We start from the raw sequence: 13973 nt of genomic DNA on the forward strand, positions 1-13973 counted from the left end.
CCCAATACGATTCTGGTACTACAAGGCATTGATTGATTGCTCCATAGGGATCACTATTCCTTCGATTGTATCTCCCGAGACTGACTCACCCCTCCCCACTTCAACTTCTTCTTTTCGCTGGATTGCCCCGAACATTCTCCCTCACCCTCTCCCTCAACCCACGAAACCCCCACACCATGTCGTTGACCGACTCGGCTGCCGCAGATGTGGCTGGGAGCGCGTCCCTCGCCTCTCGTCGCTTGGCTACACTGTCAAATCCCGCCCGGAATGAAGCTCTCACGGCACTCCACCACGCCCTCGACCAGAACCGGGATACTATCCTCGCCGCCAATGCCAGGGATGTCGAGGCTGCGACGCGCGCAGCCGAAAGTGGCAATCTAAACCACAGTGTGCTCAAACGACTTGACCTTTCACGGCCGGGCAAGTACGATGACATGTTGGAGGGAATCTTGAGCGTGCGGGACTTGGCCGACCCAGGTGAGTGCGGCAATGCGTCTTCAATTGGATTCTCAATTGGATTTCACTAACACGGAACCCAAAAAAGTGGGCAAGGTAACCCTGCGGACCCTTCTGGACGATGGCCTTACCTTGGAAAGAGTCAGCTGTCCCATTGGTGTCCTGTTAATCATCTTCGAGGCTCGCCCGGAGGTCATCGCGAACATAGCTGCGCTAGCCATCAAGTCGGGTAATGCCGCTATCCTCAAAGGTATGTGCTTCCCTTATAACTACATGGAAGGTCTCATCAAGCTGACATGTGTGTAGGTGGCAAGGAATCCATGGAATCATTCGTGGCCATTGCGAACGTCGTCTCCGAAGCCCTCGCAGGCTCTCAGGTGCCAGAAGGATCTATCCAGCTGGTGAAGACCCGCGACGTCGTGTCATCCCTATTGGCCCAGGACTCGCTGATTGACCTTGTTATCCCGCGTGGCTCAAATGATCTGGTTCGCTTCGTCAAGGACAACACCAAGATCCCGGTGCTGGGGCATGCCGACGGTCTCTGTTCTGCCTACGTCCATTCGGATGCAAGTGTTGATACCGCTGTCAAAGTGATCGTGGACTCGAAGACCGACTACCCGGCAGCTTGCAATTCGCTGGAGTCTCTACTGGTCCACCAGGATGTTCTCGAATCGGTCTTTCCCGCTATTGCCAAGGCGCTGCTGGATAAAGGAGTCTCACTTCGGTGTGATGAAGCCTCACGAAGTGCCTTGACGAAAACGCTACCCAAAGACCAGGCAGGACACGTACAGGCGGCCGTCGACTCTGACTACGACACCGAGTTCCTAGACCTTATCTTGGCCGTGAAAACGGTTCCCTCAACCAATCCGTCGAGCTCTGCTGTGGAGGCGGCCGTTGCACATATCAACGCGCATTCGTCCAAGCACACCGATATCATCCTGACCGAGTCCAAAGAAGCCGCTGACTTGTTCATGAGCGGCATTGACAGCGCCGGAGTCTTCTGGAATGCATCGACGAGGTTCGCGGATGGGATGCGTTTTGGGTTCGGCACCGAGGTCGGCATCAGTACCAATAAGATTCATTCTCGCGGGCCGGTCGGGCTGGAGGGTCTGACCATTTACAAGTATTTGATCCGAGGCAACGGGCATCGGGCGGGAGACTACCACGATGGGGACGGCGGGCGCAAATATATCCATACGAGGCTGCCCATCAGCCAGTGATAGGAGGCATAGAATAAAAAATAGAACAAAATTTGAACATTCCGCAATCATAAAAGATATCAGGATCAAGCCTGGTGTATTTTTCTTCTGGTCTCCCTCTTCATCCGTAATCCGATCTCTCGGCCTCACCAGACGTTCTGCCACTTTAGGTACAAAAAACGTAGTTTTCTCGGGAATTCGAGAAAGGAGTCCCAGTAACGAGTGCGTCGGGGTGGCCATGTACCTATCACGAGAGAGACACTTCCACACGGCCAGCCTGAGGCCCACACCACCGCTCTCATCAGGTCCTTTAGACCTTGAAGCCACGAGACCTTCTGCGGCCACGAGCCCGCTCGAACTTCCGACCCTTGCTGGCCACGTACGGCTTCTGTTCGACTGTTAGCATGCCAAGTCCCACATTATTCCCCACAAGAATATCCCATCATCAGGGGTCCAAAGAAAACGTACCTTGTCAGTGTGAGGACCGAAACCGAAGTGCTTCACAGCCTCGCGGGCGTTCTTGGGACCACGGAGGAGGAGCGTGTTGGCTCCGGTGGGAGCGCGCAGAGCAAGCTGGTCCAGGGTCAGGGTCTCACCACCGGCCTTCTCGATACGAGCGCGAGCAGTGGCGGTGAAGCGGAGAGCAGCGACAGACAGCTTGGGAATGGTCAGAAGACGATTGTCGTCCGTGACGGTACCGATGACCACGACGGTCTTGCCCTTCTGCGACTCGTTGATGTTCGAGGCGATCCGCGAGAGAGAAACCGGGGGACGATTGATCCGCGACATAAAGAGGCGACGCAGAACGGCCTTGTTGAAGTTGGACTCGGTCCGACCTATTTAAGAGTCCACAATCAGCGGACGGCTCTTCACCGTAGAAAAGTTTGCCGGTGTCTGCCGTGCAACAGACGAGGATTGAAGGAGAGAATCATACGGGCAAGGAAGCGGTAAAGCTTCACCAGGACCTGGAGATAGACGTTTTCGCTCTTAGGCGCCTTGCGGTGGCTGTTGCGCACATGGTGACGGTCCAAGTCGATACCTGTGGTGGCACACACACGATCAGTCAGTCAGTCAAAAAGCCCAATAAGAGGGAATTGTTGTCGAAGAAGAAGCAAAGAGCAGTTGAGGTAGACACATACCCATGGCTGCTGGTATTGATTGAACTGGGAGGTTGGCTTGTCGGTCGGGGCACCCGGGATGGAAGTGAAGGAGTTTTTGGGACGGGCGACATTTCTGTGTGCGGGTTGAGCCCTACGCTAGTCCCGATCAGGGACTCGGATCAGGTGATTTATATGCCTGAGGCAACCATTTGATTTACCTATGCCTGAGGCGGACGCAGGAATTTCTTTTCTCTGGATTACGTGACTCGGACCCCCGGAATGAACCAAAAAGCTTGCGGTCTAGGTATATGCTCCCTCTTCTCGATCCCCCAGGCTCACGAGGAAATCTCGTGTCAGCTCAAAGCTGAGCCAACTGCTGGCCATACTGGGGGCCACTTTTAGCAGGTTGGGCCCGATCCCCTTGAAGAGGCCGCGCATCCCTTCCTCCGTCACAATCACTCGAACCGCGTCCCAGATGGATTTGTATTTGTAGCCCATTCCGGACATGGTGTTGATCTGGAACCGCCGGCGCAACACGTCACTACACTCCTGTTAGTGGTGCTCTCTGGTTTCCTCCCTGGGGGGGGGAAACAGGTGCAACATACAATGGATAGGTGCAAGTTTGTGCCACGGCCCCCGAGATGGCCCCGGCCAGGAGCTTTCGATAAGGGCTGGGGTTCTTGTCCCCTTCGGGCGTCAGATATCGACGGACCGATTCGTAGGTCATAAAATTCAGCCCGACCTGTAACGCGGGGGGTTAGTCGCCATGGGGACAACTCGGGCACGGGACTCACGTAAGGAGCAACGCCGGCGACGGTAGGGACGATGCCTCGATAGAGAGCAATCATACCGCCCTCATTTTTGTATATCAAGACCATAGTGGTGAGCAGTCCCGGCAATTTATCCTGCTCGTGCTTTCCAAGCTCCGCAAACGAAGCCGATTGGATAGAGAGCCGGGTTCGAACGATATCCAGGGGATAGGTGACCGTCACGGAAGTGATACCGGCGAGACCTCCGCACACGAGACGGCGGAGTGGGGTGATGTCGCCGTCCGGGGTCGTTTCTGCGAACTTGAGGAAACCATTAGACCTATCTCTGGCAACATCAGAAGCAGATTCCGCCCACCTTCTTGTAGAAATTGTAGCTTCCAAACTGTACTGCGGAATAGGGAATAATGCGAATACAATTCGTCCCATTCCCTCGCATGAAGCCCCGCCAGCCTTCCTCTCGTTTCATTTTCCCGAGGGCTTTCCAGATCGACAGCTTATATTCTTCCCTGCCAACGCTTTGGATTTGAAGGAGGATCTTTAGTCGTTCGAGAGGTGACACGAGCGTCCGGGAAACTGCGCCCGCAACACCGCCGGCAAGGAATGCAGCCGTGACGGGCTCTGCTATTCTTGTTCTGGCTATATCGTAGACAGAAGGGGTCCGGTCATTCATGGTCTCCTAATGCGCAGTCAGCACTCTCCTCCTATGAAACGGATCGGGGTCCAACCCACCTTGGCCGTGGGAGATGGTGATAATTGGGGCAGGCTCTGTAATTTCGATTTTGCGGGACTTCCCAACTCCTCTTTCTGAGTAGCATCGTGGCGATTTAAGCTCATTTTGGCTGGATCACCATCGGTGTTGGGAGACCCAGGTTCTAAAGAAGCACCCCCAACCACGTGGAGCCTTGGTATGGGCCCCTCTTCCGATGGGCTTGTGGTGGTTCCCGGTGCGTGGTGGACGGCTGAGGATCGGATGGGCAGCGCTTAGGCAAGGTGATGAACTGACGTAACAAAGAGCGCACGGGGGATCTGTGTTGCGAGCAATGAGCTGGCCATGAAGGTAGGATATCGTGAGACGCCTGGTGATCTACAGGAGCATCATTGGGACGGATGGAGCTGCCGGGGTTGGGTGGATGGGCATGAAATCGACGTCCAACGGGACCCGGGGAGGGCTGGGTGAGAGAGTGTTTGGCGGGGACTCCGCGCCGATGAGACCAATGCCCGGGAGGAGTTGCAGCAGATGAAGCGGAATGACCTACCGAAGAAGCGACCGAGAGGACGTGCCAGGAGCGAGAGGCGAAAGCGATGAGCAGATAGAGAGGGAGAGAGGGAGAGAGAGTGTCCCGACGGACTGCCGAGATTGACGATCTCGCCCGACCGGGTTAAGTATGGAGCTCGTTGCAGGCCTCAGTCCTATATAATGGAAGCAAGAATGGCCTTTATGTTGAATTGTTGTCCACCAACGACGATAACAATGATCATTACTACCATGAGTGTGTAATTGTTGTTGTTGGTGACTACACTACATACATGGTAGACCATTCTGCGCGATCGGCCTCTCTGCCCGGCCGGAGTCGCGATCCTTTGTTCTCGTCGCTCAAACCTCCTCCCTTCTATTTCCTCATCATACCCATCCCCCTCGCCTCCCTCAACCTTCCGTCGATCCAAACGCCATCATGTCTCGTTCGGGAACCACTCTCTATGTCAGCGGCTTTGGCCATGGAACCCGCGCCCGCGATCTTGCCTACGAGTTCGAACGGTATGTGCCGCCGCCTTCGTGTCCTTGGAGCCGCGACCTTCGATTTCCATCTGCCCCGCCGCCCCCCTAATCAAGCTCAGCCGCTTGCCATCGATCCCATGAAATGGTGGAGCCCGGGTTAGTTTGGGTGGAAAGCTTTTGAAACGTGTGGCCCTGTTTCTTGGGGCCCAGCGTCGATATATCTTGCTCTTGGTCATTCATGGCCGCGTTACCTCGTTCATGATGATGGTTGCAAGAAATGCTGACAGTTGAACTAGCTACGGACGTCTCGTTCGTTGTGATATTCCGGCGCCCCGTACCCCGTCGAGCCGCCTGTAAGTTGGGCATTAATGTTGGGATCCCTTGGTTCTGGTCTGACGGCAGGATTTAGGTTCGCTTTCGTTGAGTACGAGAGTCGCCGTGATGCCGATGATGCCTATCACGAGATGCACAACAAGCGTATTGGGCGGGATGATCTTCTTAAGATCGAGGTAGGCGATTCTTGCTCCCTTGGGTGGTTCATCTGGGATCTAACCGGTCGCTAGTGGGCCCGTACGCCGCCTTCTGCGTCCTGGAGATTCGACTCCGGCCGAGACCGCCGCCGGGACCGTACGCCCCCTCGCCGTGGCCGCTCTCCATCGCCTCGCCGCAGCCGTGGTGATTATTCTCCTCGTCGGGATGACCGGTACGAGCGAGACCATGATCGCCATGACCGGGACTCTGATCGCCGGGACCGTGACTACGATCGTCGGGATCGTGACTCTGATCGTCGAGACCGTGACCGTGAGCGCTCCCGGGACCGCTCGCGCAGCCCCGAGGACAAGGATCGTGATGCTAAGGACGACCGGGACCGACGCGAGGAGGATCGAGAGCGGCGCGAGGAAGAGCGTGAAAATGGTCCGAACGGCGAAGAGAGGAAAGGTATATCCATTGAAAATACCCATTCGACGGGCTGATGGCTGACGTTGCGCAGTACCCCTGGACCCTATGCCTACCGCTCATGATGAGCTTGATACTGCTGAGTAGGTCGACTCAGTGCCTCGCCGTTTCGACGTCTCCAGCGATTGAGCGGCTCCTGTCTCTCCCCACAGCCGTTCAGGCCTGTCCGTGATGGCACTTGGGCTCCCCCTCCCCCCAGGAGGAAAGGAAAGGCAAGAAAGGTTACTACTCCCCAAGGCCATGGCCCCCCTGCGTCGTGTGGCATCTCCCCCTTGTTCTCGAGTCTTTGTGTTGTTGCAGTTTCGCAATTCCGTCGGTAGCTGGGAGTCCAGTGAATGGTCGACCCATGTTTGATTTTGTGTATGTGTGTGTGTGTGCGTGTGTGTTTTTTCCTGGTGTTGGTATTTCATCTTGGTCAGCAGCTCGGATACCACCGAAACGACCGTCGAGCGATTACCTGAAGCCCTCGCCCATCGATCGTCGTTCATGAATACCGTCCGCCATCCGTCTTGCTCGCAAATTTAATATGAACGCTCTTTCCCCCCCTCCGTCTCCATTACCCGCGATGTGCGACCGCCCAGACCTCCGCAGACCCTTCGAGAACCACCGTAGCGCTCGCCGGGAGTAGACGTATGATTTGGAGGGCCATTTGCTGTAGCGAGTTCAATCAAGCCTTAACTAGCCCGTCCGTAATGAGAATGTTTGAACTGGTAACTAACTCGGATGACGTATTTGGCTCCCCGGACCTTTCCCCTCTTCAACCTCCATCATCCTCATCACCACCGTACTCTATATCATGGATCAGCCTAAGGGAATCAGCATCGCCATTGATGTATGTATGATTTTGCCCCTTTCATCCTCTCCCCCACCCGCTAACGTGCTGGTCCAGCGAGGCGGGACTTTTACAGATTGTGTGGGCAACCCAGGAACTGGGCGCTTGGAAGATGACATTGTTATCAAGCTACTATCCGAAGATCCCTCTAACTATCAGGATGCGCCGCTGGAAGGCATTCGGCGCATACTCTCCCGGTTTACGGGCCGCGAAATCGCCCGCGGCGAGCCTATCGACACATCCCCCATCCAGAGCATTCGCATGGGCACCACCGTGGCCACGAATGCTTTGTTGGAGCGTAAAGGCGAGAGGATTGCGCTGGTGGTCAGCAAGGGCTTCAAAGACTGCCTTCAGATTGGCAATCAGTCCCGGCCCAAGATATTTGCCCTGGGAATCAGACGGCCCGAGGTGCTCTATGAAGAGGTCATCGAGATAGATGAGCGCGTGACTCTGGAGGATTATGCAGAAGATCCCGAACGCAATGTCACAGCGACAGTCCCTCGGGAACAGACGGCCCCAAAAGCCGACATTGTCCGGGGCTTGTCCTCCGAAGCAGTCCGCATTTTGAAACGGCCGTCAGAGAGCACGGTGAGATCTCAGCTGCAGCGAGTGTATGACAATGGATTCCGCAGTATCGCCGTTTGTCTCATGCATGGGTACACTTTTCCTGACCATGAGGCGCTGGTGGGGAGAATTGCTACCGAGATAGGCTTCCAACATGTTAGCCTGAGCCATCAGCTCATGCCAATGATCAAACTGATCCCGCGAGCAACTTCAGCATGTGCCGATGCATATCTGACTCCAACTATCAAGAAGTATATTGCTGGGTTCCAAGCGGGCTTTGAGGGCGGGCTGGGAACCGAGAGTGTGAAGCGACTGGAAGGTGCCCGAGGTGCACGCTGCGAATTCATGCAGTCAGACGGTGGTTTAGTAGACGTGGACCAGTTTTCGGGCCTGCGAGCCATCCTCTCCGGTCCAGCGGGTGGCGTGGTTGGATATGCATTGACTTCATATGATCCGGTGTCCAAGATCCCCGTTATTGGTTTTGATATGGGTGGTACCAGTACAGATGTCAGCAGATACGGATCTGGTCGATACGAACATGTGTTTGAGACAACTACTGCCGGAGTGACCATACAATCCCCCCAGCTCGATATCAACACTGTGGCGGCAGGAGGCGGCTCTAGGCTCTTTTACCGCAATGGCCTCTTTGTAGTGGGCCCGGAATCAGCAGGCGCACATCCAGGACCGGCGTGTTATCGCAAAGGCGGGCCGCTGACGGTGACAGATGCGAACCTCTTCCTCGGTCGACTAGTCCCTGATTTCTTTCCCAAGATATTTGGCCGCAATGAAAACCAGGGGTTGGACGAGCACGCGAGTCGGCATTTATTCGAGAAACTGACAAAAGAGATCAATCGTGAATTAGCCAAGGGAGGGCAGGATAGAGAAATGAGTCCCGATGAGGTTGCCTTCGGCTTCATCAAAGTCGCCAATGAGACAATGACTCGCCCGATTCGGTCTCTGACAGAAGCAAAGGGACATGATACCTCGAAACACCGACTAGCTACGTTTGGAGGTGCCGGTGGCCAGCATGCAGTGGCTATTGCCGAGAGTCTGGGGATTCGACAAATCCTAATTCACCGATATTCGTCTGTACTTTCTGCATATGGAATGGCTCTGGCCGACGTGGTTGATGAGAACCAAGAGCCAGAGTCTAAAATATGGGTTGAGGATGACCAGACGGTTCGGCAAGAGCTCAGACGCAAGATGGAAGATTTGAAGCAAAAATCCAAACAAAGGCTACATGACCAAGGATTTGACGACGACTCCATAGTATTCGAAGAATATCTCAACATGAGATACCGCGGGACAGAATCCTCGCTCATGATAGTCAACCCCAGCAAAGAAGAAGCGGGTCTTCACTATGGTGCCGATGATTGGGCTTTTGGAAAAGCGTTTATCGAGCATCATGAGCAAGAATTCGGCTTTACCCTCCCTGATCGAGACATCATCGTGGATGATGTACGGGTTCGGGGAATCGGGAAGAGCTTCCAAATGTCTGAGAAGACCGTGGATCAGCAACTCCAGGAGTCTCGACCCAAGGACGTAGTAGAGGGAGCACATCGCATGTCTCGGGTGTACTTCGAAAACGGCCGCCATGAAACCCCAATTTACAAGCTGGATGAATTGAAGATCGATGATCGGGTGACAGGACCAGCGATTCTGGCTGATGATACGCAGACAATCGTCGTGCCACCAGGTGCCACGGCACTCTTGACAAAGACCCATGTTGTCATCAACATAGGGGAGGCCGACGGCAAAAGCACCAGAATAGATACAGCCACCGTGGACCCTATTATGCTGAGTGTCTTCTCCCATCGTTTTATGGCCATTGCTGAACAAATGGGTCGTGCATTGCAGAAAACAAGTGTGAGCACGAACGTCAAAGAACGTCTTGACTATTCGTGTGCCTTGTTCGACGCCGACGGCGGGCTCGTTGCGAATGCACCACATCTGCCTGTCCATCTTGGCAGCATGTCCACTTGTGTCCGTATTCAGGCCCGCATCTGGCAGGGCAAGTTGAAGCCCGGCGATGTCCTTGTGTCCAACCACCCCGAATTTGGTGGAACACATCTTCCCGATATCACCGTCCTCCAGCCTGCTTTCAGCAAGGGGAAGATCATCTTCTACGTGGCGTCTCGCGCACATCATGGTAAGGGCCTCGCCTTCAATGAGGAAAAGATATTTGGCTTGCTCTAACATCTTCTAGCTGATATTGGGGGCATTCTTCCGGGCTCCATGCCGCCTCATTCTAAAGAGCTGTACCAGGAAGGTGCGGCAATCAAAAGCGAGAAACTGGTTTCAGAGGGCCGATTCAACGAAGAACGGATCACTGAGCTTCTTTACAATGAACCGGCTAAATACCCCGACTGCAGTGGTACTCGCTGCCTGCCGGATAATCTGAATGACCTCAAGGCCCAAATTGCTGCAAACAAGAAAGGTATTAACTTGATCAGTGCTCTGATCGAGGAATACGGCGAAGAGGTCGTCTTGTTCTACATGCGGCACATTCAAGACAATGCAGAGCTTAGTGTGCGCAACCTGCTAAAAGAGGTCAGCAAGAAGTTCTCCGGTCGAGACCTCCGGGCCATTGACTATATGGACGACGGAAGCCCTATCCAACTGAAGATCTCCGTCAATGGGGATAGTGGCGAGGCTGTTTTCGATTTTGATGGAACAGGGCCCGAGGTGTACGGTAAGTACACACAGGACGAATCAAGGCAGTGAGTGCTACGAGAAGAGAATTGACTCATTATGGCAGGCAATATCAACGCCCCTGAGGCTGTCACTTACTCCGCCATCATCTATTGCCTGCGGTGTCTGATATCTGCGGACATTCCTCTAAATCAGGGCTGTTTGAAGCCAATCAACGTTCGAATCCCCCCAAATTCTCTCTTGTCACCATCCGAATCAGCCGCAGTGGTGGGCGGCAACGTTCTCACGGTATGGCAACCCTTCGCTGAAGTCCGATGAGGGTGCAAAGCTCACTATTCTCCAACGTTTAGAGTCAACGCGTAACTGATGTCATTTTGAGATGCTTCTACGCCTGTGCAGCTTCACAGGGCGATACAAATAACCTGACCTTCGGATTTGGCGGCAATATGCATGGGAAAACAGAGACTAAAGGGTTTGGATACTATGAAACGATCGCTGGAGGCAGCGGGGCCGGGCCGAACTGGGTAGGTACCTCAGGCGTTCACACGCATATGACCAACACACGAATCACCGATGCCGAAGTGTTCGAGAGGAGGTATCCTGTCTTGCTTCGGGAGTTCAGCCTACGGCCCAACTCAGGGGGAAGCGGCCTGCATCGCGGCGGTGATGGAGTGATTCGGGACATCGAGTTCCGGATCCCAGTGCAGGTATCGATTCTTTCCGAGCGAAGAGTTTACCACCCTTACGGGCTAGCAGGTGGTGGGGATGCTCAGTGTGGTCAGAATATCTGGGTCCGCAGAATACCTAAATCTGATGGAGGCTGGGAGGAGAGACACATCAATCTGGGAGGGAAGAACTCGGCCCAGATGCAGCCAGGGGAACGGATCATCATCCGCACCCCGGGAGGGGGCGGTTGGGGTCGGCCTGGAGATCAGAGCGACCTTCGTGATGAGCGAGATGCACGTCATCCTTGGCATGGTGGCTCCATTGCAAACCGCACAGCGACTCAAGAGGCCAGCATGTGAATCTACTGAGGTGTTAGTGTAGTCAAGATGTGTTTAATGGTAGACACTACGACATGGTAGGAATAATAAGACAGTATAGCGCTTGCCCTAAATACCTCTGGCCAGGTTCGAGACACAGGTATAATTCATCTGGTAGTTTACACGGGAGCCTATGCACCCTGCCATGGAGATACCAACATCCAGATGCTAATTTGCCGTACCCGGCGGAACATATCAGGCGTCATCCTGCTCAGCCAAAGCCATCTGTCCAATGCGAACCAGGTCATCATTGCTCAGTGTGTTCTTTTCGAATCCATTTATTACCTGGTCTAACAGAGCTGCGGCAATTCCAGCCAAGTCGATGTGTGGGAGGCCGGGGATTTCCCGCCTCTCCCTCTCAGGAGCGTCGATGAGCCCGGGCTTGACGACACAGGACTGGACGGCGCCTTTAGACTTCTCCCCATAAGTGAGGATTAGTGTTTCAGCCTCACCCTGGAGCGGCTCGGATTAGCATTTTCATTGCCATATGAGATCTGGAAGAGAGGGCAGGAAAAGGAATCTTGGCTCTCGTGTCCGCGCATACCCGTAATAGGCCGTAGTTAATGAGGCCGTGGTCTTGCAATTCTTTCGGTACCTCAGCCGGGCTGCGGGGGGCAAAATGGCCGCTCATGTAGAGAAAGCGCAGAGGTCTAGCTTGCTTGTGGCGGAGGGCATCGAGTGCTTGGATGGCCGACGTAGCGTAGTCGCGGGAAATCTTACACGTCTCCTCAAACGGGGTGGTCTTGAGCTTCATCGGCGTCACGGCAATGGTCCTATTTTTGGAGTCAATGATATGGTTCTCCGGTGTGTTCAAACAGCTGGGCTGATTGATCCCATCGACACCGGGCCACAAACTAGAAGGACAGTATATGAAATGGGAACGTCTAGATGGTATTAAGATGGCGGGGGAGGTAAGCATACCAGATACAGGCATCCGCATTCTCCAGCTCCTTTTTAACGCTGTCTGGATAGCTCTCAAAGTTGTCGCAGACGACAACCTTCAGCTTTGGGGTCGCTAGAAGTGCGGGAGTCTCACGCCGGCCGAGGGCGACGATAGAGGTTATAGCAGGGTTCTCGAGACCCTGGCGGATTAGCTCTGTGGCGACAAAGCCCGTCGAGCCACCGATCACAAGCTTCATATTTATATAGTCGCGGCGATAATGAAAGAGAGTTGGGGTAAATCAAGTTTGCAATTATGGGGTAGGTGAGATCAATCCGTAGTCCCTATTTGTGTAGACTCAGGCGGGGTGGGACGCCTTACCCAGCTCAGGCTCCTCGGTTTTGTGCGGGGGTAAATATTATACCCAAGTGAGAGATACGATATTATAAGAGATCTTAAGCTTGGAAAACGAATACGAACATGAAATACCCTGCTATTAAGTAAGGAATGGGCGTTAAAGCCTGAAGTAAAGATAAGATGCTTTTGACTATATGAAAAGTTCCTTAGCCTGATAATTGGGAGCTCTCTTCCTATTAGTTCGGGACCCATTGATAGCGAAAGGGAAAGTACTACTACTCAAATAAAGATATGATATATTAGTACATATAGTAACATGTATATAAACGTACGGTATATAATAAACAACTTTCTCCTAGTAAAATCGTTCCCCTGAATTATCTCGCCTAGGGTTCCTAATGGGACTAGCGCTAAGACCGTGCCCAAATTATAACGCGAAATAGCACTTTGACTTTCTCCTAGTTCCCTTAAACTCTTGACAATAAATCTTCCAACGTGCCAAAATCAAGTAGAGAGGCAAGCGAATATAAAGCTATAGAGAGGAACTAGACGCAATAGCCACGACAATACTAAATAAGATCTACTTTTTCCCTTTTAAAGATAAACTAGAAACCTGATAGGACTATAGCTCGTCTAACTGATAACCAGTCAAATGGAAAAATAAAAAAGTAGCTAAGGCTAAAATTTTTGTGAATAATATTTTCACCTTTCTATACTACTACTAGGCTAATCCTATACGATCTTCACTTACTGTGGATATCTATCATCTATATAAGACCATCTCTACAGTATATGCTGATAAAGATTACTAGCGTATTCAGATCAATAACATCTAGTAGCTAAGCGATACCAAGGAGGCTTAGAACGGTTTAGCCTTCTAAGTAAAGTAAAGTAGTCTTGACCTAGTGAGGGATAATTCTATAACTTATAACCATAGCTGTTACTACGCGAATGAAGTTAATAAAGATGCCTAATCCCCTGATATTTAATAATAGAGGATAAGTACTCCAAGTACCAAGTAACCACGATCAAGAACAGGGAGATTACCCACGCTACTAGCGATTTAAGGGATATATATTAGCCCTTAACCCTATGAGGAATATACAAAAGCGGATCAGGACGCCCCTAAGCCCCTAAAATACGTTATCTTAATTTTTAGGTATATTATTAGATTATAGTTATTTAACTAAATTAAGCGTCGTTCCTTATAGTTAGGAAGTACTTTATAGTAATTTAAACTATATTTGTCTAGGAATAATTTTACATGATCCAAACTCTACTATAAGCATAAGGATTTATACTTGTTACTAACTATTAATATAGGGTATATCAAGGTCTACTATATAGGTAATTGTCTAAGATCTCTATCTACTAAATGTATTTATGAAGGAAACTAGATTATATAGAGTTTTAGCTATTAGTCTAAGGGAATAGTACGATATAGCT

General features: G+C 52.3%; 5 protein-coding genes across 5 annotated transcripts; 3 read left to right on the top strand and 2 right to left on the bottom strand.

Moving 5' to 3' along the window:
* Positions 1-176: 176 nt before the first annotated feature.
* N7474_007068 (glutamate-5-semialdehyde dehydrogenase) lies at positions 177-1676 on the top strand (the record flags this gene model as incomplete). The annotated part of the gene is made up of 3 exons (XM_057198478.1): positions 177-477; positions 545-706; positions 763-1676. 3 exons carry the CDS (start codon positions 177-179, stop codon positions 1674-1676), a joined length of 1377 nt encoding a protein of 458 aa, XP_057051918.1.
* Positions 1677-1965: 289 nt separating this feature from the next.
* N7474_007069 (uncharacterized protein) lies at positions 1966-4359 on the bottom strand (the record flags this gene model as incomplete). Its single annotated transcript, XM_057198479.1, has 9 exons — positions 1966-2043; positions 2124-2491; positions 2590-2694; positions 2795-2906; positions 3095-3296; positions 3361-3497; positions 3550-3825; positions 3881-4201; positions 4255-4359. The coding sequence occupies 9 exons, from the start codon at positions 4357-4359 to the stop codon at positions 1966-1968; spliced, it is 1704 nt and encodes a 567-aa protein (XP_057051919.1).
* Positions 4360-4448: 89 nt separating this feature from the next.
* On the top strand, positions 4449-6286 carry N7474_007070 (RNA-binding protein; the record flags this gene model as incomplete). The annotated part of the gene is made up of 8 exons (XM_057198480.1): positions 4449-4469; positions 4538-4698; positions 5060-5281; positions 5539-5595; positions 5652-5751; positions 5806-5945; positions 6072-6181; positions 6234-6286. The coding sequence occupies 8 exons, from the start codon at positions 4449-4451 to the stop codon at positions 6284-6286; spliced, it is 864 nt and encodes a 287-aa protein (XP_057051920.1).
* A 709-nt stretch (positions 6287-6995) lies between these two features.
* N7474_007071 (uncharacterized protein) lies at positions 6996-11272 on the top strand (the record flags this gene model as incomplete). Its single annotated transcript, XM_057198481.1, has 5 exons — positions 6996-7031; positions 7089-9744; positions 9802-10287; positions 10354-10535; positions 10598-11272. 5 exons carry the CDS (start codon positions 6996-6998, stop codon positions 11270-11272), a joined length of 4035 nt encoding a protein of 1344 aa, XP_057051921.1.
* A 213-nt stretch (positions 11273-11485) lies between these two features.
* On the bottom strand, positions 11486-12429 carry N7474_007072 (uncharacterized protein; the record flags this gene model as incomplete). The annotated part of the gene is made up of 3 exons (XM_057198482.1): positions 11486-11743; positions 11835-12144; positions 12212-12429. 3 exons carry the CDS (start codon positions 12427-12429, stop codon positions 11486-11488), a joined length of 786 nt encoding a protein of 261 aa, XP_057051922.1.
* Between the last annotated feature and the right edge of the window lie 1544 nt (positions 12430-13973).

Source organism: Penicillium riverlandense, assembly GCF_028828495.1.
Source record: "Penicillium riverlandense strain IBT 135883 chromosome Unknown utg000006l_segment0_segment0, whole genome shotgun sequence".
Classification (NCBI taxonomy): Eukaryota; Fungi; Ascomycota; class Eurotiomycetes; order Eurotiales; family Aspergillaceae; genus Penicillium; species Penicillium riverlandense.